The 24,549-nt window shown below is 40.8% G+C and overlaps 1 protein-coding gene across 4 annotated transcripts in view; it reads right to left on the bottom strand.

Moving 5' to 3' along the window:
- Positions 1-1,127: 1,127 nt before the first annotated feature.
- The window catches only part of TP53BP1 (tumor protein p53 binding protein 1), a 68,481-nt gene continuing 45,059 nt past the window's right edge, over positions 1,128-24,549 (bottom strand). For 3 of the 4 annotated variants that reach the window (XM_078620920.1, XM_078620902.1, XM_078620910.1), the window contains 11 exons: positions 23,494-24,092; positions 22,456-22,716; positions 20,638-20,779; positions 18,968-19,238; positions 17,308-17,499; positions 15,655-15,855; positions 13,360-13,572; positions 11,300-11,391; positions 9,172-9,371; positions 7,193-7,335; positions 1,128-6,498 (listed from right to left, as the gene is read on the bottom strand). In XM_078620920.1, the coding sequence (XP_078477046.1) occupies positions 6,311-6,498; positions 7,193-7,335; positions 9,172-9,371; positions 11,300-11,391; positions 13,360-13,572; positions 15,655-15,855; positions 17,308-17,499; positions 18,968-19,238; positions 20,638-20,779; positions 22,456-22,716; positions 23,494-24,092 (2,502 nt within the window). In that variant the 3' untranslated portion in view covers positions 1,128-6,310. Of the gene's footprint in view, positions 6,499-7,192; positions 7,336-9,171; positions 9,372-11,299; positions 11,392-13,359; positions 13,573-15,654; positions 15,856-17,307; positions 17,500-18,967; positions 19,239-20,637; positions 20,780-22,455; positions 22,717-23,493; positions 24,093-24,549 lie in introns of those variants that run through there. The other variant, XR_013589122.1, reaches the window with a different exon arrangement.

Consider the following 24,549-nt stretch of genomic DNA (forward strand, 5'->3'; position numbering starts at 1 on the left):
GGCCAACCCTGCTAATCGGAGGTGCAGGTGATGCTGGGGATGTGATGATGCCACTACTTTGGCGGTCATCGGTGCACTGTCGCCACACTTTCCCGAATTGCCCTCTCGATTTTCTTTAGATGTCTTGACTGCTGACCCGTTTACCATATAAAGGCAGTCAACAGAAGACTCACTGTCACCACGTACAAGTCTATCCAACAACTCTACTTACTGGGCTAAACTCGTCACTTTTTTCTGCCTTTTACTCTTGCTCTCACTCAAGCCACTCGCTTGAAGTTTAGACCCAATGATCGAAATTTAAAACACATGGCAAAAAATAGCACAACAGTCAACGGCACTTGAAAAGTAAAAACTTTAGCATGTGGATCGCGCCACGTGGTCCCGCAATCGACTACGGTACTCGCTCGTAGTACGCTTCCCCCTTGATGCTATGGTGTCGAAATCGCGAATAGTCAAAATAAAAATGCAAGTTAAACTGGTATGCAAAAATAAAATTGTGAATGATCTAATTTCGCTAAATAAATATCCGCGAATTGAGAGGTTTTACTCCAAATATTGTACACATCACATCCCCTTTTATGTGGAAAATGGGAGTTTTATCTTCAGAAATATATTAATGACTTTCCTTAAGGGGTCATCCATTTAGTACGTACGCATGGAGGGGTGGGGGTAACCCAAATGCGTAAGCTTGTATATGAAGCATCGATAATTTATCTACATTGGCCTTCAAATGAGCCACAGTTCAGTTTCTTCAGCTGTCAGACAAGTACTACCGAGATAAGTGGGACTGTGGGAGAGGTGTCACTTGCGTGCCCCTGACTGCAGCTATCACGCAGCTCAGCAAAATAAGTGACCAGGGTACGCAACTTCATTCTTTAATGCAGCCGACGGTGGACTATCTGTTTGCTTAAACACGTTAATATTATTAATAATCCTTGATCGTTTCTGCGTGGATTAAATATCGGCCGTTCTATAGGATTCGGAGGGGAGGGGGGTGCGTCAAGCGTACGTACGCAGGTGGGAGTATAGGGAGAGGGGGCGGTCAAGTTGACAGATTTTTGCGTAAGTACTAAATGGATGGCTCCTAAATGTATTTATTTTGCCGCTCATCAAAACCGACAAACAAATGAGTTGTAACAATTTAATGGCTCCAAAACATGTACTGCGATGCAAGCTTTACACCGACATAAGCAATTACCACGATTGCAAGTTACTTATAAAACGGCGCACAGATTAAACAATTTCAGCAGATGCATACGATGCCACTATTTAAATTGGCTGTGTTCACATGGCACTGGAGAAAACTCGGGTAATCCTCCATTGTACTAAGTAATTGTACAAACAGGAGCATCCAAGAGTTGAAGCAGAGATTCTTGCGGATGTCAGTGGTTTCTATTGGTGGAAGGCTTGAGGTATGTATGTATAACTTCTTTCGCACCGTAGTTAGCCAACTGTGCGGAGGTTATGATAATCTCCGTCTGGTATGGCAAACCGTTAAGTATATCTCTTTAGCATACACAAAAAGCACTCTATGGAGAAAATAATGTACTCTTCATAACGGCAAACGAACTTGCAGTGTTTCCAGTTGTAACAGGGGTTTTTCATATATTTGTAGCTAAAAGTGTGAATTATAATTGGTAGATATAATTTTGCACGTCGATTTTTACTCAGCATACGACTAAAAATGTTCATGTTTGCACAAAATATTGAGGATGTTATAAAAGAACATTTTGTATGAGATACACAAATTGGCTTAGGCATATAAGTATGAATGGATCCACAATTATGGCAACCATAAATCAATGCAATCATTAAGAAATACATCAGGATAACCTTGCAATGTGTAATTTATATAAACAAATTAACATAAGGCATTTCAATTGCGTATTTACAGTTGTTTTGCTTTGTGGTAACCAGGCAAGGGGGAAAGGAAGTTGTTAGGGATTTTCAATTACGAAATTATATTTTTTGGTAAATAAGGAAGTGAAAAAAAACGTTATAATTTGTAGAAATATTTCACTTGTCTTTTGTTCATTGTGCACTGGTTAAATATGATAGGATGCAAAAAATGCATGCAATGTACTCGGCAATTAACTGATTGCCATAAAAATGCACATTGGTTGCAAATTGGGACAATGCAGAAAAATTGTTTGTTGCAACAGGTGGGACAAGAAAAGCCAAGTTTAATTCATATTAAGCTGTTTGCTAAAACTATTTTTAAATCATGATCAATGAACACGAGCTAAGTGTTGCCATGTAGCTGCTCGGCCACAATAATCTTCTCTCAGCTTTTAGCACGAGGGCATCTATACCTGTTAAGTAAACCACGTGTAAACAGCTTTAAATTACATATGTACCAAAAGTCTTTACCAAACATATGTAGAGAGCAATCAACTGGCTTTGTGCAACATATTTTCAATTCCTCGGTATTCCAATAAAGGTCGTACGATAAATAAGTGGGCTGAAATGACATGTATTTCAAGCAGAAAACGGTGATCAAATGTCGAGTCAAAGATAAAAGAAAATGAAATAGAACTGTTTGCTGTATGGATACCTGCCTAATGATACATTTGAATAGTGGCCAATCTGCAATGCATACACAATATTTTTCTAGCTTGTCGGTCACAACATCAATTGTTGCCTCCACCCGCCAAGCATTTGTTGGGGTGACGACTGTTTCATGTACGATGCTCAAAGGCACCAATGCCTGTTTGCCAAACATTAATTTATTGACGTTGCTTGCACACATGCAGGCCTAGTATATCCTTTAACAAGCAATAGGATTTTATTTTATACCTACGTGACTTTACCGAAAGAACCAAAGAGTAAGCAATAGGATCACATTTCTGTTGAAGAGACAATTGGCAGACACAAACTAGCCTTCCACCAATTTAATGGACGGCTTGTATGATTGATAATCCGTACGAAACATAATACTTGGGTATTTAGGTGCATTCAAATTGATGAAACCTTCCATATCAAATCAAGTATATGAAGTACTTGTCCAAATTGTCGACCCTAAACTTAAACTGTAATCATTAATCTCGTACAAGGCCACATTTAACCAACTTTAAGGGTTATACAACATATTTTAAGAATCCTGTTGCATTAACAAGGCATACATTACAAGTATATACTCATTTTAACTTCAACATTGCATTGTGGGGGAATAAGGACTTAACATAGTTTTAAATGACTGATGAATATAATAAACACTGAACTTATAAAGTACAACATTTTACATTACTGCTGGACAAATTACCTTTAATAACCCTGGCACATTAAAATTGCAATATTGTTGTCTCTAAAAGCAGTTCTATTTATGTTAAAAATGCAACATGGATTAACAACAATACATAACTCAAGTATTTTTTTTTTACAATCCTCCAAACCAGTTTAATAATGGTTGGTTGAGATGCAAAGACATGTTCCATGCAGGTAATTTTTTTGTCACAATGTCCTATTTGCCAAGGGATGCACATAGGGGTTGCACTTAAAAACGAACATTAATTGTCCACAATTTCGTTTAAAACTTTTCAAATGTAAGTCGTTGAACTTTTTCTTTTTAAAGAAAGCAGCTATAATCGTCCTTTTGCCTAATTCTGAACATTTGGCAAAACTGTTTATTAGGAGACGTTTCCAGCATCCACAGCATGGTCCTTCCATATGTTAGCGTTCTCTAACAAGGGTCACGATTGTGATTCAGAGGAGGCTTTTTGAGGCTTCCAGTGGCTCCAGATTTTGGCACCGCCACCACCAGTGGCAGGATCTGCACCGCAAACACTGGGGAAATGAGGCGAGCCTCTCTCCCTCCTTCCGTGCAGTACAAGAGGGACTCGGGGAGTGTGGGCAAACTTCCATCTCTTGGGTGACTCGCAGACAGTTAAAATAAAAGAGCCTTCTCTGCATCACGTTTGTGGCCCTGTGGGATAACGCGAACGTATTAAATGAGGACCAAGCTGTCGACACTGGCAGCGACGGGCAAAAATGGGGAAATATAAAATTAGAATTAAACGTTTACATTTCGAACTTTTAACTGCAATCTTAAATGTCTCACACTTAAACTGCTTAGTTATCTAAAGTTTACACTACAGACAATTTTAATGACTACTCTTACAACACAGGTCAGTCTTTTTCTAAACTCTTGGGTTATTGTTTCAGCATAATTTACATCCAAACTATAAAGTTAAGGTGTCTCCATGTGGGATAAAAGGCTTAACATTGGAAAAAAAAATCGTGGAGTAGACATAACAAAGTGATGGGCTGGATTTCATACCTAAGTATGTAAAGCTATGGATTATGTATCAGATAGCATTGTGATTGAAACCATTTATAAAAAAGAACAATAAAAAAAGTGTTGTTAATTTTTTTAAACTTTTGGTTCAGACAAAATAAGCCAGCTTTAAAAAGAAATAATTTTGGTGAAAGTAGATTCTCTGTGCCATGTATGCACAGATGGTCCAAAGATTTAGCTATTGAGCAAGCAACAGCGGCACATCATCACAAAAATGCTTCACAGTATAGACAGCTACAAAGCAAAAGTGTAATTCCTCACAGTAAACCTGTAATTATTACATGAACTTATAACTAAAGTAACATCCGGAGCATCTAAAACAACTACCCGATATTGTTACACAGCTGATTTATAGACTTTGACAATATTACGCACATCTTACCTAGGAATACCATGCAAAAAACGAATACACACAAACATATTAATAGCTTATATTCTTTGGGTCTTTCGGTAAAGTCACGTAGATAGGTTAAAAAAATAATAAAAGAAACAAAAAACTATGATGATGACGGTCGCTTGTGTTGCGATCGAATCGTCGTAGTTTTTTGTTTTGTTTGAACCTATCTACGTGACTTTACCAAAAGACCCAAAGAATATAAATTCCTGCAGTCACGAAAGCTTTAAGTCAAGATATGAATAGTTTCACCAATTATATCACTAGCAGTTTTCAGACGTAAACTAATACGGTTACAAATAAACCTGGTAATAAAAAATTCATAAACACAGTATGTAGCAATCTAAAAAGCATTTCGTACACAATGAATGTTAGATAAAGATGAGTTTTATGTGCATGATTATCGTGGTGGCGCAATAATCAACACCTCAATAAGTCACCCAGCTAAACCTGGGCGGCCTTGATTTATCAACACAATGATTCCATTTTTGCAGAGAACCATTATGCAACATATCAAGTCTTAACCATTATTCACCCACAACTTGGTCCCTCTATGCAAATGTACACGTTTTTCAGTAAGGCATATAATGAACTACTTTTAGTCACTTAAACAATGGCATAGTGAAGCACCTACAGAATATGTCTAATAAACGAGTCTTTTGCAAAATAACAAAGACCCAAAAACATTTCAAACACCTGTTAAGTTTTATAGCCAAAATGCAAAATATCAATCACGGTCTTTTATGTCATCTTCCTACAGTGACGCATTTTTTTTATCTTGTTCTAATTGCCCCTGTGGTTGTAAAAACATCCACCAGGAAATGAAACCTATTTAAACTTTCACATTGTGTGTTTTAATACACCTCAACTGTTTAAAGTGCACGGTTAAAAATAGTTAAAAGGCTCAAAATGGTAAGTCAATTTTGTTGATACGTGAAATAAAGTCAAGGGCCATTACGACAATAATTTTAGGCGACTGCATGACTAGCGAGTGTGCACAGCATTGCATTCTATATCTTAAAGGCAGCAAATGCCCAAATAGAACTGGATTGTGTAAATGCACTCCAAATGCGTAATTTTTTAGGCAAATACCCCACAGCAATGCACATAATATTTCAAGTACGGTAGTTACTTAAAATATAAAAGTCAGTCATACTTATCAATGAACGCTTGTTTTAAACAGACCGCAATTTTCATATAAATTGTTAGGTATGTTTTCACATTGACATTACAGGCTAAAATAGGGTGAATGCAACGAGTGATAACACTTGTGGTGGAATGTTTTAATCAATGAGTGTAAAAAGATATCTTGGAGTTGGGCAAGTTTCTTAAACAGTGCAAATGTAGACCCTATAGCTTAGATTAACTTTGTTTACTTGTTGTGGCAAAAGGTTATGCAAAAGTGTTGCCGGAATTAGCTTATTTCTTACATAAAACTCAAACAGTTAAAATAATTTCATTGTTGTGCAATGTGTGTGTGTGTAAATGGGGAGATGGAGTTAAAATAAAATATTACATAAAAATCATTTGCAGATTTAGATATGTGACTAACCTATCAATCTGTCTTCTTCGTCATGCATTGTGAGAACTTGCGCATGGCTCTACAAGTAGTGATGGGGGGCTTAAACTGGGCGGTGGTCATGCCGGAAGGCAGGGTGGGAGGTGAAGGGGACACGGTGTCCTGTTACCAGGCACTGCACCAGCCACTCAGAGGACACCACGGGCATTTCTAGAGCAGCAGCACAATGCAGCATGCCGGGAGGGCATGATGCGTCCGACACCAGCAAGTCGTACTTGGCCACTGCGACATCTGAAGACGGCACACATCATGTAATATTATACATGACCTTTTTATTATTGGAACACCACGCACACATATGTTCAAGTGCAACAATGCAGTTATTTGTATATGCTATATACATGGACAATACATGCCGCACAATATAATATTATCTGGATTGAAATGGGAGTATGCTATCACTGGCATTCAGTCGCTTTTCAGGATTGAACGATTGCTGCAAGTGCAGATTGTGCAACAAGCACTAAAAGTTTTGGTCATGATGCGCAAAATTGCCTTTTATTTCTCAATGTTCAGGTGACATAAGCCACAATAAAGTGGCACATTTGCAGAAACACAAAACCAAAAAACATGTAAAATGGCTCTGGGATTTTTTTTTATTAAAAACAATACATTTCAAAATAGAAGTTTTACATTTGAATCCGCATGTATGCAAGTTATTATTTGTGACTGTATTGTCTGCAAATATTCCCTTCCAAGTAAAAATTCAGCTAATGTGAAAATAAGCAATATTAAAAATGGGGCAATCATACTCTTATTAATGTCAGGGTTGTGGGTTTTTTATTTGCACACATTAGGTGATGGGAGTGCTGGGTTCCTGTAGAATACTGTCTGGGAAACAGTGATTGAACTACAGGGCCTGAATGCACTTTAAACGTTTAGGCTAAAATCTATAATCACCCTTATAAGTAACATTGAGGCTTACCATTGTTCGGGGTGGGCTTGTGGCAGGTGACTGTAGCAGCCTTCGCCGCCATAAGAATCTCCGACCACAGGTCCAGGAAGCTCTCGTGATCCTCGGACACCAGCAGTACCCTTGTGTCTTCAAAGAGATTTTTCTGTCCGTGCCTAGTCAGAAAGTGAGGGACATACATCACAGATAAGTGGTAATTATTTAGTTTATGTGGCATTATTAACAATGGGTGTGGAGAGAGCTTAGCTGGGCGTACTATACATCTCACACACACACGCACATGCACACAGATGGACACGTATCATGTAATCCATACAAGCTGGGGCTCCACCTGACCTCCCCCTACACTACGACTAATACATAATTAACTTAGTAAGTTAAAAGTTTGGAAACTCAAACACTTTAAATACAATCTTATACAAAAACAAGATACAGGCATACCCCGGTTTACACCCAGGATGAGTTCTTGAAAACCAGAACGTGAATCCAAAGTACTTAAATTGAAGCAAAGAAATGGGATGATGGATCGTAACGTGATATAGTGGATAAACAGAGGATGCTCAGTAACCCATTGCGTATCTAATCTATACTGTACAACCATCAGTGTGAACAGTGCATGTATATTATTTATACATTAAGATATTTTACCTTGTCTAATCTACTATGTTTTATTACTAGTTGTTCATCATATAAAACATTTTTACTCTTCTATAAAAATAGTCTCAATAAAGATGGTATGTGGGGGAAAACATTAATAGAGTACGTGTGTAGTGACTGGGAATGTTACTGTGTGGTGCCGGGCCTGCGAGGCCACAGCGGAATGTATACTGTTGTGTGTACACCCCGGACATGGGGTGTAGTACCAGCCCTAGTGGGGGCTTGGGTGAGCGCTGGTTAAGCGTGTGGCACCACGCACAGCGTGCGGTGCGGGCTCCCGTTGAGAGAGCGAGGGAGTGTCAGCCAGCTAGGGTTACGTTGGGAGCATGATACTCTGGCTGACCTGGGGACATGTGACCGGATGATACTGGAGGGGGGCCACCGGTGGAGGGGGCCAATGGGTGGTCACATGGTCCGAGAAGAACTCTCGAGAGCCTTCAGGGCAAGGGCGAGAGAGATCTAGAAGGTGGGCGGGGCGTGAGGCGGAGCCAGCCCCAGCCCGGCCCGATATAAGGGGGCCCTGTGAGGGGCTCGGGGTTCTTTCTGTTTGAGAAGCAGGAGATCCACGTCAAGCTGGAAGAAGCCTCCAGCCACGCGGTCCGGGACCCAGCTTGTAGTCCGGACCGGGATAGCGGAACCGTGTCTAGTTCCGCCGTAGCCTGGTTAGTTGGGTGGTCACCGCCCGAGAGTATGTTGTGTTAATAGCTTGGAGTATGTCGTGCTAAGAATTTAATAAAACGTGTTGCTCCCAAGACAACGTCTGCGACTCAGTTGGACTCACTACACGTGTACACACGAAAGAGACTATTGTAGTCAGGGATGCATATGCTTGAGGGCTCCTCAGGACATCTTGCACCTGAATGTTTGCCGTGGAACGTAAAAAATGTGGATATGAATAGTAAAGTTCGTAAATCTCGAGTATGTTATAGCGATGTACCACAAAGTAAAAAGAGATTGGGTATCAATAAGTTGAGCACGTTATAGTGAAAGTACATAAAACGGGAGGACGTAAATCGGGGTATTACAGCATACACAAAATCATGCATTTTTGCAGAGCATCATGCAACATCAAATAACAACAAGACCTCCATCTCTCCAAGTAAAAACATATTTCTTGTCTATCAGTCTTTATTGTGCTTTCACGATGAATATTATCAGTATAATTTTTTAAACAAGAAAACTCTGGATTCGTTCAACCTTTTGAGTCTCATTAGCAGTTAGATTTGCAAAACAAATATTGATGGGTATATACTAAACATTTAACCATGGCTAGAAACCCCAATAATTCATAAGCAAAACTGTAAAAAGAGCAGACTTTGGGATCATGAGCTCACCACTCATTGATGGAGCCAGCAGTGAGGTTGTAGCCAGAGGGAAGCATGTATTTACGGTAGTCATGCTGGGTGTTCAGCAGGCAAGTGTCCCGCACCCACATGTGCGACACACAGGGTATGCCAGCCGCTAGCGCCAGCAAGTACTCGCGTGAGCGACACGGGAAGTCGCACACCAAGAAACAGAGTGAAAGCTCCGTGCACTGGACACACGCGCGCACATACACAACACAACAGATTCTCATTTCAGCATCATAGTGGTAATTGACAGTGTACCCAAAGGTATTCACAGTTCAATACTGAGCTAGAGCATGAATTTGCTCGTTATTAGGACTTATATATTTGTTACAACTGGAAGGGTTGCTCAGCCAATATGAAAACTATGAAATCTGCGATATGACTCAATTTTTATGTCATCTCAATGGGTAATAACAATTTTGCTTGTGAATCTCTAGTGTGATTGTAAAAAAAAATTGAATTGGCACCACCTCTAATACGACAAGAACAATGCACCAGCAATCGTCAAAAACAAATACAATTGTTCTTTACAAGATGACACAAACATGACCAAGGCATCCTCTTACACCACAGTATATTAATTTAAAAAACACGTGGTGTGAGGATTTTTCAACAATTAGTCTATGCTTTCATTTACAAATGGATTCAAATGTGACATTGCTGAAGTTTTAATTTGCACATTTATTTTCTCACTGCATTTTTTTACCCTTTTCACTTAATATTTTCAGTTTTTCACTTCTATCAAATATAACATCCTAATAGTTAATTATAAATACAGGCATATGAGTCATGTTACATAATAACACCTATACTACAAGGGTTCTATTCATCCACACTTTTACCAGATCTTGCCAGAAATGAGTCATATACCTGCAAGTTATCCCAATTATGCTCTGAATTTTGGTTTTGTATTAACCATCAAATAATTAGATGAGTCATAAACAAGCATTTCCATATCTTTTATGTCGTAGATTTTTTTAGTTCTATGTTTTTAACCATTAAACTATATCTGAATGTTTACTCCAATGGTTTTTTGAGAACAGTATTGTCTTTTCACACTGCAAACATACTATATTTGTACATCATCAATTACCACCCCACTGACACTTCATTGAGTGCAGTACTTGTACCTTGATGTCACTCCACATGCCGCACCCCCCCCCCCCCCCCCGTCATTACGATCATAAGCAATACTTTTTTTAATGCAAATTCGCTTTAAATTTGACGTTTCTTTATTGAAAGTTCATCAAATAAATTATTCTACGCAGCAACAAAGTGTATTTGGTGTCTTTATTTATTTCTTTAGCACTTGAAACAAAAGGTAAGTCAAATTTTTGATAAAATATATCAATTTCTCCGTGATTTTCCAGACATTGTATCGAATTCAAATTGATTACAACCCCAGCGAGCGAAAGCAGAAGAAAATCAAGTATCAGAGCAGTGATTTTGAACTAATTGAAGGTAAGTTAAATGCAGTGCTACGTGACATGAAGTGAGGTGTTCCCCTGATGGGTTTTGTTCTGTTGTTGCATGTTGCTCTGTACGTATGACGTTGATGTTGTTATTCTTGTTCTATGCTAATAGCCACAGATTTCCCTTGCAAACTATCTGGGTAACTGGCTAAATGGGTTTTTCCGTATAAGAGAGTAAGCCAGGAGCCGATGCATGCTAAAATTATTCTGCCGGCACCGTGCAACATTGTATTAACTCTCCCGGTGTGGCAGATATGCTGGAGTTCTGGGCGCTAGCCCAGAAATCTAAAGAAAGTAGTTGCTGGGTGGCCGGGGGACACACGATAAGGCATCCTCTCCCTGCCCCTCCTACCCCAAGAGGGGTTGAAGAAGCCTCTGGCAGTGGCCACTGAATTAATAAAAATAATAAAGATTTGAAAACAAATATTTATACAATTACTTTTTGGCATGAGTAGCTCCAGTGTGAAGTATTGCAAGTTTTACATATTAAAAATTACTTCAAGGCAACATTGCAACTGAAAAGCACATGCTTACTGAATGTTACTATTTTATATGCTCTTTAATAGTGGGTACCCACATCTACAATGTGGTCCACACCTTACAACCTGACCAGAGAGAAAGTGCGCACACAGCATGCTCACCAGGGTCGGGTTAAGGTTTTGCAGGACGGTGCCTCCTGCTGCCCGAATCTGAGCCTCAATTGCTGCGTAGTCATACGGCACTGCTGCTTGCTCTGGAACCAAGAAGACACAAAAGGATTTAGTAAGCTGGACAATATCCCACTTAAGCACATGGATTAAAGTATTGAAACTGGTTTATTCCCATAATAATTCTCAATGATCTAAATTAATGTATAAGAGTGCCTAAATCTAAAAATGGCCTATGAGATGAAGCCACTACCCATGCGTAGTGAGCGACTTCCGAGACACGTCGTGTAGAGAGCTTCTTATTTATTCTCACACTGGGCACAACACTGGCCGTTATACAGAACGTATCTACATGGCTACACATAGCCGACCCTTCTACACAACCCCATCGTCGGCGTCTAACTACACAGCTGTCTGACTAGCGTAGCGATGACAACGATGAGAGCCGTGCAGAGGATCGGCCACGCGGCCAGACGACGAAGAGAGATGGCGGCAAGCAGCGACGCAAGTCAGGACCCAGGACCCGCAACAGCCCCGAACCTCTGGTTCCGTCCGCCTTATATACCTCCCGGCAAGGCCAAGCCACGCCTCCGGCCACGCCCCCTTCCAGAACCTTCGAGCAGGTTCCCGGAGCTTCCCGACTGACTCCGCCTTTCACCTTTAGCCCCAATACGCCCCCCTTCCAGTTAGTCATTATATAACTTGCCCATACCCCCGATTACCCCTCCAGGCCGACAGATGGAACCCTGTCATTACACTTGTAGCAACTTCTAATAAAACAAATACCAAATAGCGATTGATACAGTAATGTGTGTCACTCAGGGACACTGGGTATCATTTACGGTCAAATGTGTGATTCAAGTACTCCTTTTCAACCACAAGTGCAGTTATTTTGCTGGATATTTTAGCATGCTTTTGATTACAGGAATAGTAATGAGGGTTACATTTTTTTTAAACAATTTATTACACTTGTTTGCCCAATATATTATCAGTCTTGTGACTCTTTTTCATGAGTCATAGGGGCAATGGTTGTTATATATAATTCCAATTGAGTAATCTTCAGGCGATATTTCAAATTTGCCAAATTTGGACCATGACAGCAGCACACAACGGCCTGTCCTTCTGAATGCGGTGACGGCATCTTTAACTTTCACTGTGAAGACGGTGTGTATTTTTAAATTTAACTAACAGAGAACTCGTTGCTCTCCAATTGAAAATAAGAGACAGCCGTGATTGTCATAATCCTGTACTCAAAGCACTAAATGTAATCTGCTTTTTCAGACTTCTTCAAAATTCTGGTTAACCACTTGATGAAGCTGGTTGTAATTACCAGTGAAACGTCGTACTCGAGTTTTCAATGTTATGGGTTTACTCTACGACACACCGGTGTGGTTAAGTAGTAACTAATTGGCACGTTTTGTTTACGTGACAAACCTTACTAAATTGGCTGTATCGGGTAGTGGTGGGTTTAACAACACATTCATATGTATGCGATCTAACCCAAAAAAATCTTCATTATGGATATTGGCCGCAAAAGCCCGTGTTAAACTGCTTTTTTATGTAATAAAATGCCAAGATAATATATAATGTCAAGTTTTTATTTTATTTTCTAGGATTTAAAGAGAATTCTCGCAAAAGAATAACATTAACAGGATGGTTATGGCACAAATTTAAAAGTTGGAGAAATTGAAAGTTAACCTCATCAGTCTTTCGCATTAATTTTTGGTGTCACTATCTATCATGTCTGCTGAATTTCGTCTGCTATTTCAATTCAATCCAATCTTTATTTGTTACAAGGAAACTCATGTTTAGCCAGATACCCAGCTATTTTCGGTGGCAACAACAGAGTTATTGTCGGGGTGGAGAGGAGCACAGCCAGCAGTCAGCTAGGAAAGTTGAGGAATAGGTTACTTTTAATCGTATTATGATTAATAAACTCACAGTATTAATCAGGGAGGTTACTGGATTCGGGCAGTGAAACTCTGCAACAAGCTGCGAACGCGAAGCCATATCACCACAGCGGTAACCGGCTTGTGCAAAGCTGTCCAGCTTACCTTCCTCAGTGCCCGAGCTCTCATCAGTGGAGAAGCGGGGTGGTCGGCAGTACACCCGATCTGCAGGGGTGGACACTGTCAACACGAAGCTGTAGCCGCAAAAGAGCTCAGAGCTGAGGCACGCCTGTGGCCCTGGCCGTTCCTCCGTGAGGCTGTGCGTGGGCGAGCGCCTGCCAATGCTCTTACATGGGCTGGAGCCTCCTGATGATGAGTCTGAAATGGCATTTTAATTGAAAAAAAAGTTACAATCTCCACAATTCAGAATGTGTGTAGTGAGTCCAACTGAGTCGCAGACGTTGTCTTGGGAGCAACGCTATTTATTACATCAACTCAACACAACATAACGTAACCTACACTTCGGTGTTGAACGCCCATTTAACCACGCTACGGCAAAACTAGACACGGTCCCGCTATCCCGGTCCAGACCACGAGCTGGGTCCCAGACCGCGTGGCTAGAGGCTTCTTCAACCCAACGTGGATCTTCTTCACCAACAACCCGAAGAACCTCGAACCCCTCACAGGGCCCTCGTCATATCGGCGCAGGCTGGGGCTGGCTCCGCCCCTCGCCCCACCCACCTTCTAGATCTCTCCACAATATGCGTTGTTTCGCATATACGTTCCAGGACAGGATTACATTGCAAAATAGCTGGACTCGACAATGTGGAGGAGTTGGACGTGGTGGAATTGCTTTAGTCCCATGGTGAGGACCTGTCAAATGAGGATCTAATGGAGCTGGAACAACGAGCTTAGGAAGAGACCGATGTAATGATACCACCACCACCACCACGAATATTAACTGGCATTCACTGCTATAAAAAGCTGTACCAGTATAAGAAAAATGATGTCCAGCTGTTTTTGGACAGATTTTATAAAAGCTCTACAATCAAGCCAGGTCTGGAGAAAAGCCCAGGATAGAGCCAGCTTCCTCTGGTGAATATTCCTGTGCCTCCAGCTTCCTCGTCAGATGAAGAGGCAGTTTATCCTACTCCTTTGCATAACTCCACCATTGCTCACCCAAAGAGGCCTCAATCAGCAAGTTCTTAAACCATCTCTGCTAAGCATTATCTAATCATTTGAATTTATGAGTGAAAATGTACGTCAAATTATAATATTTTTTTTACATTTTATGACATTTAGTCACGCATTTTCTTTTAGTAATGTCTGCTACAAACACAACCACTGATTTGAATCATGTTTATGGGAAATTAGAGTTTGCTTGAAGTCATTTCGAGTTGAGTAGCATATCCCAGGAACGCATCCCTTACATTTCTGCAATGCATGAACTGATCATGATTATATATACATGTCCACAATCACATTTCTGCTAAAGTTGTTCACAATGATATAGTCTGTGTTTTTACCTTGCTAAAGTAAGATATGGAGAGCCTCAGTAACCTAGAAGATTGCACCCGAGCGGTGTACGCGAGGGGTGCACGCGTGGTTTGCATGAAACTAAATGCTGCTTAATCCAGGAAAACCGGAGGTCCTGCTGGTTGGCACTCAGGGTCAGTCGAAAAAAAATGTGGGAGAATCAGGTGTTGTGGGCTGCAGACTCCAAGATTCAGTTTTCTATTCATCTGAAGAGCCTCGGCATCGACTCGACCAGAATACGTAGTTTGATCACCACCTGAAAAAAATAGTCATGTCCTGCAATTTTCATATCAGGGCTCTTCGACACATTCGACCACTGTTGAGTAGTGACAGCGAACATGGAGGCGTGTAGGATAGTATTGACAAGGCTCGATTATTGCAACTCACTACTCTACGGGACATCTAGAAAAAGCATTACCAAGCTGAAGCGTGTACAAAATTATCTGGCATGTGTCGTGACAGTTACTGCAAGATTAGACCGTGTCCGTCCAGTCCTAGCTGAGCTGCATTGGCTTCCGGTGACTGAATGAATGTTATAAGGCTGCACTGATTACATATAAAGTGTATGCCACAAATGAACCACAATACCTGCTGATCATGTCAAAGAGCATAAACCATCACGTGAACTCTGGTCATCCTCGTAGCGGATTTCGGCTGGCCATCATACAGAGACAGTCACTGCATCGCGCGCTTTCAAATGTGCTTCTGCGGCTATCTGAAACGCTCTTCCTTCCGATATTCGGAAGCTACTTGAGCTTTGCACTTTTATATCTAGATTGAAAATTCATTTCTTTAGAACTGCTTTATGTGTTAAAATTGTCGTCCTTTCCCCGCACCTCCGATTAACACGGTTGGCTACGTACGGTGTGAAAGAAGTTCAACATACATAAAATAAATAAACCTTATCATTGTTGCTCGACTTACGCTTGGCACTGGTGGATTTGCGGCCTCGCTTAGCTGGCGACCCGACATCAGATGATCTCTGGTCGGTGAGCTGCAGCCTTCGCTTGCCAGTGGAGGGCACGACCCGGGGACTTTGGGGTTGCCGTGCAGCTTGTGTGGTCGGAGACCGACCTTCTGCTGCTGTTCCAAGCCGTCGTTGCCTCTTGCCTTCCACAAGGTTATCTGAACATAAGCATTCCACCATAAAGTTTACAGTATGTCAACCTTTGAACACTAACATTGCTATACAACAGTATATGCATATTCCCAGTGGTTTCAATTAGTAAAATGCCCTATTTGTGCCTGATAACCCTATTTCCCAGATTCACTCATGTACATGAGGACAAATATTGGCAACCCTTAATTAATACATATTTTAATTATTTAAGCCAGGAAAATTAACATTGCTTAATTTAATTGCCTCAAATGAGCATGCTTTTATAATATTGAAGATATGCCATGTTTGGTTCTTGCGTAGGTTTATCACAATCTGTTCAGCCGAGGAAAATATTCTACAGGTTAACAGCAATACTGGAGAACATCACTATGAATCTTTCCCTTCACATCTGAAAGTGAAATTTCAAAATAAATAACCATTTTTGATAAACTGCTTGATCTCCTTTCCTTCCACTGGAAAAATAATCTCCAAGTTCCTTTTCCAAATCACAAAAACTATGCTCAACCAAAAACACACACCTCAACAAACATTCTAGAGGAATAGAAATCTATTTCCCTGCTGATTTGATGTATTGTCAATATTCAGGGACACAATTGTATTAAATAATACACTTTCTTTAACAATTAACTTTCTCTTACAATGTGGTAAATATAGCAGGCATTACTGGTTGTGAAACAATAAAATACCAAAAAATATTGATTACTTATCAAATACAAATTAATTTTCCATGTTATAGATGTTAACACAAACAATGCATGCATCATTAGCATACAACTTAATATTAATCTATGAATCGGTGCAATGTTATTCCTCTAATTGATTACATATCAAATCAACGATTACTATCAATTGTATTACTATTTTGAGAACATCCACTGTCGCAGGATATTTCATGCCGCATGTATTCCACCTCTATAATCCGTATCCCCTTACATTTTCAAATGACACCCCACTCCAATCACTTCCATCTCTATTAGCACATTGCTAAGCGTTTTTTTTGCCATGAACTTAATTCCATTACATATCCTAACCCATGTGCAATAATAACCAAAGGAATTTACAGCATTGCTATAATCCACTGCTGGAGGAAGACTTCCCCATATTTTCACCCCACTGATCAGTGCTGTTTGGTGATCTTGCATAATCTAACAAGCTCTGACCTCAACTAAACATGTGGATATGTTATCGCTCAGGATATCTTGGTACCTTTTCACCTTCAACAAATGTAGTTCCATCTACCATAACGTCTTATGACCTTCTCCCTTGCTGGATATCCTCAGGTACCCTACTATACACTACACACACCAAAATTGCAATGTTTGTTCAGTATAATAACTAAAATATCTCAATGTGTATTGCTAAACCTTGGAAGTCTTGGAATGATCCCTTCCGGACTCGCCTGTTATTTGGCAGCTCTTTTTATCATTAGTTACAAATGACGCATTAGGCCAGTGTACCGAGGCTGACATCTGCCATGCGCTTGTGTGGAGTGGGTGGGCACAGCGGGTCCAGGCTGTACTGTGCTCTGAGCTGGTCGCCCTGCTCGCTGGACAGGATGACAGCCACACGCCGGTACCACTTGCGCCGCCCGTCTTTCTCCACACAATAGTACAACTCGTCCTCCTCCCTCCGGTGCCCCTTGATGTACCCTGTGCACAATTGGGGTAAGCAGGACAAGGGGCAATGCATGAGCAACATTTTACGCAGGGTAAAGCTGAAAGTATAGTCTCAGATGAAACTGATACGCACGGTTGTTGTATTCACTTACATTTTTGTATTGTTTTGGTTAGCAGTGATTACTTCGATAAAAAATCTACACCAATGTATCTCGTATGATAGTGCTGGTATTATTTGTATACATTGTACTTGCTTGAATTGTTATATTGCCCAAGAAAACCTTAGTCTCCAAAACTATCGTTTAACCTTCCAATCTTGTATATTAAACTATTATATTAGTAGAATTTTTCTTTTGAGAGTAAAGCAAAGTCTCCATAGAAATGTCATGGATACAAGGGGGTGATCATTAACCCCACCAGACAGAATTCAGGAATGAGTTGGCTGTACTGCTAATAATGTATTAAGCTAGGTGTCCCATACACATAACGACACATCACTATTTTGCAAGTCACTGGCTTAAAAGTGCACTGCCCAACCTCGACAGTGTGAGGGCTTTACTGATTTTGTATATTGCAAACTTTCGGGCGATTTGATCACATTCTGCATATCTCCTTTGGAGACATATGGGTGACATAAGCTGAATAGCTCCTATGTTTAATGAAGTCACTTGATTTTGGGTGATGTGACGAGTGTTCATATTTTATTATTTTAATTATAGGGACCACTTCCATGACGTGCAGGATGCAGTTTACAGCGAATGAGCACAGGACTCACCACCACAGCACAGAAACGTTCCTGTTGCCATGATATTGCAGTCACACGATAGTTATTTCTGCACCAGTCCTTATATCTAAACATCCTTAAGGGACAGTATACCACCTAAATAACTCGTGATCTGTTGCTCCTGTGGATATTTGGGTTCGCAGAAAAGATGGTGATGGACAAACAGAGTACACTGCATATGCTGCATTGGTTTTTATCTGCCTCAAAAAAATTGCTTCCCTCGGTAAATCTCTCCGAGACCTGAGTTCAAGCTCCAGGTTACCACCTGAAATAAAATGAGTTTAACTGTTATACATCAACCAAATAATAACATGTAATTCAGATATGGGTAATGCAAACCAGTGTCAATTATACCCAGCGAGGACAGAATGAATACGGGCTTCAGACTCAGAACAGATCTCCTGAATATCAATGAGGCAACGAAGGACATGTAAAGCAGCTAACTAGGGAACTTTTAGGCAACTCAGTGGGGTTATTCTGGAGAATTTCTTGGCCAAATAATCTTAATTTGGTGCCAGAATTTGACTTTTGGTGTGGAAACATTAAACATGAGATATCTGTAAATACAACAGAAGCACAGTGAATAACTACATAACTATGAAACAATATATAAAACTATAAATCTGATGACTCAGTCCTCAGAATACAAAGTCGAGTGTGTACGATTATAGCTCCGAAGACCAAGGTGTAGCATGTCGTGTTTGGGCCCTTCCTGACCTGCGGAGAAGTACTCGTCATGGGAGAGCGCCGTGACCTGCGTGTGCAGTGGGATAGGGTCACACAGCAGGACGTCACGGCCCGCCACGTCGCACTCGTAGCCGTCGTCGAAGCGCACACGGCACCGCCCGGCCTCACGCTCGCCCACCACCCGCCCCGAGTAGAAGTACTCGTTAGAGCTCCACTTGGCCACGACGCGCAGTCCCACCAGGCTGCTGCTGCTGCCGCTGTTGCTGCCCTCCCCGGCTACCGTAACCACCGGCACATCTTGCTGCGGAATTACATGTCTTTTAGTAAAGCACACTCACAATTGCATTGCAGATATTTATCTTAACCATCGATATTTCAAATGAATTAATACATTTTGATTTAAAGCTGCAGGGATTCATATTCTTGGTTCTTACGGTAAAGTCGTAAGAATTTTATTGTTTTATATTTTTATTATATTATTGTTTCACTTCTACGTGACTTTACCGAAAGAACCAAGAATATGAATTAATACATCTTAAAACATTTTGTTTATGCTAAACAGTCTGTTGTTAAAGCATATAAAAGGTGTCCCTCGTTTAAAAAATTATATAGTTGAAATAAACTAGCCAATAAGATTAGTTTAACTCTAGAGTCATGGTAAAAACATGGCTGCATTGCTGTCCAACGGTGCGTTGCCAGGGGACAGCGATAACAGAACAGGCCCAGGGTGCCAGGGCACAGCTCATGCAGAAAAGTTCCTGGGTGCACCATGGGCGTGGATCCCCCTCCCTAAACACATTGTCGGCGAGATCACCGATTCCGGATTTCAGGCTTTCAAATTCTGAGCACATGGACATCTCCTAACTTCACCAAACGTCTTGTAGGAGTAAATCTTTGGGCTGCAGTGAACCAATGATTATGCTGATTAGATGTATTACATGTACTAGATTAGATGGCTGTTGTTCACAATTGCACCCAATAAAGAAAAACCTCCACACTGGTGCAGGTTATAGAGGCATGAAAGCAGAGGCGAATGGACTCTGCCAAGGTGAATCACTTTGTCACCAGCACATAGGGGTCAATGCCAAGCTAGTCAGGCACCAGGATCAAACATGCCGAAAATGATGATTGACTCCATAGGCGAGTCGTTTTGTCAACCGCACATAGGGTCAACTTCGAGCTGAGCCAGATGTCAGGGTCACATTTTCCAAAGCTGACGATTGATGTCAAAGGTGAGTTTTAATGTAACTCACTCACACGCACGACTGAGTACCACCAAAGCAAGAAGTGGCTAAGGGCCCCTGACTACCTGATATTCCCAGCCTGTGGTCTACCGTGATGCCTAAAATGTAACCAAGTAATAGACTGCTTTGTATTTATATTCCTGGGATTCCCTGTTCCCTGTCACACTGGATAATGGTTGCAAGGAAAGCAGAGTTAGACTGCTATTCCTAGGACTCACTACACACTGTTACTCCAGTTCGTTTTCACACTGTGACTCTAGACAGCTTTCACATGAGAAGTCGAGTTCGAATTGAAATACTGGGGCTCACTGATCAGTCTGCTCTTGCTCCTGTATATCTGTAACCCAGATTACTCTCAAATAAATGTGGCAATCCTTTTAAGTTACATAAAATATAAATGAAAACATTCTCGGTGTGACAAAGCAAACAAAGCCATTTCAAACATTGAGGTCTCACCTCTGCCTGAAGATTCATGAGCGGCGAGGCTGAGCGTTGCAGGGAAGAGCGACGAAAGGGCCCGGCAGCAGCCAACGCAGCTCGACTTGTACAGGGGCCCCTGGAGTCGGCGGTTAGCCACTCTGGGCCCGGGATGACTCCACTGCGAATAAGCAAAGCATCACTCCAATTAGAGGCATTTCTTTATCACACCAATATCGCCCAGTAGAGAGTTTGTCAAAGAAAAATCCTCCCAGCTCAGCAGATGGATAAATAGTTCAGCAAGGTATATTGTTAGTATAAAAAAATATTTAACAATTGTTTGTCAACCTATTGAAAGCCTATATATTTTGTTGTTTTCTATCTATGTGACTTTACCGAAAGAACCAAAGAATATGAATTCCTCACTCACGAAAATTTTAAATAAAAGTTTGATTATACTTCACCACACTGGTCAGTGTGGGTTAGTGAAGGACTCGTTCATATATCACTAATGTTGATGTGACTGGAAATCAAACACAGATGTATCCATTGCCCAGTGGATCAACAATCAACACTTCCCAATATTGTTAGTAATTACAGGTAATTCTGGAAGTTGGTCAAGACTTCCCAGAGTAAACCACAAACGCATATGTTTTGCTTATGCTTAGTCTTCATTACAATCACATCATTGTTTTGGTATTAGTTGGTTACCAGCGGTTATTTCAGCCGGTAACTAGAATCAAGGATGCTTTAGAAAAGGTAAAACATTTTGATTGCAAAGTTTGCAGTCTGGCTTTGTGAGCATGTTTTAATGTAGCTGAGACACATGCATTGGGATAAGTGGGGATTCTGTGCAAGATGGATGGCAGCAGGTTATCAATACAGGCACTCCAGTGCCCACCCAGAGGTCAGTGACAAAGTAAAAAACCTAAAACCAGATCGTGGGACACCAAAGGCCAGATTCACATCTAAGACAAAACAGACCAAACATATCACCTTGTCCATCTGTTGCATTGTTGGTGATGCAGTCATTGGCATGTTGATGTCAAACATGACTGGCAAATACATTTTTAAACAGATGAACCAGGCACTAGAAGTGTACCTTGTAGATAAAAAATGTTAGCTAGATAAATATGCATAAGCAATTTAGGAAAAACAGCAATATAACTGCTACATTATCTTACTTAGATAGTTTTTATATGTTGGCAAAATCTACCAATAGACATGTAACAATGCGTTGATTCATCAATTAGAATCAATTACTCGTTTCACAATGGATTTATACAATTGTATGAGAATAAATTGTTTACATTTCTTGTAACTATATGAAATGTTCACGTGACTCCTGAAATCACTAGATGCATTACATTCACCGCAATATTCAGAATACATTTTTATTCATCAAACTATGCTCAGAATTTTGAATATTGTTTAAATCACAAAAAGAAAATCATTATGAAATACCTAATTATCGAGGTTAATATGCACAACTAACAGATGCCAAGGACTAACGAGAATGCATTGAGGAAAAATATAGCAAAGCTAGAAATAAACTGGCATGCACTAAATGTGTTCATAGAATTAAGGTGTCAATCGGAAAGGGGTGGGGGAATTTTTTTGAAAACCTGATATTACAGATATGGTATTCCACATTACAATATTATTTTTTTGTTACATATTATTCCCACATCAAAAGCCTTAGAGTAAAAGATAACATTTGTAAATAAAATAAGTATTTAATTACATATTTGAAACCCAATTAATTTATTAATTGCTTGCATTCTAAAATATTCTTACTACCACAGCTTTAGGGCGACTACTGAATTAATTTCAGTGACTGTGCAGTTTCACATTTACCCATCTGATTGCATGTCTCCATCAGAGCTTCCCCGGGCAGCTGCTGGTATGATGCTGCATTCAGTCGCACGCTTTAAGTTCTTGGCTTGGGGACCACGGTCTGCTACTAGTGTCCACTCTGCTGTGGGCTCTGGCTCAATTGGATCCGAATCGTCCTCATCCCCTGCATCTCCATCACCTGCAATCTCTTCCCATTCAGTATCTGGCTCCAAAAACATAATTGGAGCAACACTTCGTGGACCCTGCCAAGGATAACGCTTCCTGCAACACAAATACATGTACGCACACATTGATAACAAGATACTACACATTTCAAATAGGTTAGTATTTACATCACATCTTATTTTGTTTAACCTGGTGAGAAATCAAGAGACTAAGATAGTCTCATTTGCAAGTGACCTGGGGCATGAGTCTGCTAGTAGAGGTAAAGATTTCTAAGTATACCATACGGTATTATTGTGCTTGGTATTGCCGCAGTAAATTTGTATTCATTAATAGTCCAGTTAGTTTGTTAATTTGTAAACATGTACTGAAACAACAATGCTAAATTATTTCCCATAATAAATTTCATATTATATTACGTAACTGCCAAGCAACACAAATCTATTGCACTTCTCGTATTGTGCTACTGTGCTATCTGTAGATCTCATTATATGTGCAAGTATCTTAAATATTTGTCTTGAATTGTCTACTTGATGATAAGGCCCATCTGTAGCATATATAATATAATTATACACTATAACAACAATGCTATCTGCATCACCCACAAATTACTTCTCAACCCAATCAGCTCTTGACACATTTCTCTGTGACCAGCCTTTCATGTGCCATTAGTCACAACCATCATAATACTAATTAAACTGGCCTCTATTTAAAGTGTTTAGTGACCACCGCTGACAACACCTGATGAGTGATTAAAGACCCTGTAATGAATTCCCTGATTTTCTAAACCGAATATTTTGTTGCATGGAATAAGACAGCAGTGACATGCTGGGTATGCAGAATGAATACGAGCACAGATATGGTAATAACACATACCTCGGTGCACGGTGGCCACGGCCCCTGCCTTTGCCCCGCGTTGTCCGTGGCATGCTGTGAGTCTGTCTGGAGTATCCGACTCGTGCTCCCTCGCCCCAGACCTCCTCACAGCCACGCCCAGCTTGCACTTTAAGAAGTGTACTTTTACTGCTCAGCTTTCCCCTGTTGTCCTCAAAGACAGCTCTACCACTGCCGCGGATGTTTGTGGAAACGTCTTTCTCCCTTTCCATGTCCTTCTTGGAGGTGTGGTGGCCCTTGTCTGTGGACTTGTGCCCACCGACAGCTGCTGCTGCGCATGGCTTGTGGAGGCCCCCGCTGCTGTGGCCACCAGATCCATCACTCCCTGACCTTTGGAGGCTGGTGCTGGGTGGATCTGCTAATGTACCCCCACTACCGGAGCGGTTGAGGCTGACACTCGAGTGGCCCCCACCAGACGTGCTGCTGCCAGTCCTCTGCAGGCTGCCCGTCCCGTTGGACACCTTGGTGGACAATGAGCTGACGTCAGCCAGGTCACCGGACGTGAGCGAGCTCACGGTGCGGGAGGGCGATGTTGTGCTCTGCTCATACTCTTGCCGTTCCACAATTGGTGCTTCTGCTTCCTGCAATCAAAACCAACACAATCACAAAGCCCACATTTTCACATGGTTAGACGATAAAACACCTATAAAAGTCAGTGAGAATCCTCATCAGTTGCATGTAGGTTTAGGCAAAAATGTATTCACACAGGTCAAGATAAAGTAAAAAAGGCGTTACAGAAAAACCTCCCCATCTGGCATGGCCTTCCATTGTGCTGTTAGAGCATAAGATGTTTGGTTTCATCCATTAATCTTAAAAATATGCATTCCAATCTTTTCAACTTGCACGTAAAATGTTCTCATTGATTGACAATATTTGTTTGTTTTGATCAAGATTTAGGCACTAATTTCTTCTTCATAAAGAGCCACTGTATTGTGTCAGGAGCTTTGTTCTTTATAAATTGCCTAAGCATGTATTTTAACAGCTGAGTGAGTGATAAATTAGCTGACATTATTTTATAATGATTAATGTGTTAAGAGT

The sequence above is a fragment of the Lampetra planeri genome, chromosome 3 (assembly GCF_965212315.1).
Source record: "Lampetra planeri chromosome 3, kcLamPlan1.2.h2, whole genome shotgun sequence".
NCBI classification, from domain to species: Eukaryota; Metazoa; Chordata; class Hyperoartia; order Petromyzontiformes; family Petromyzontidae; genus Lampetra; species Lampetra planeri.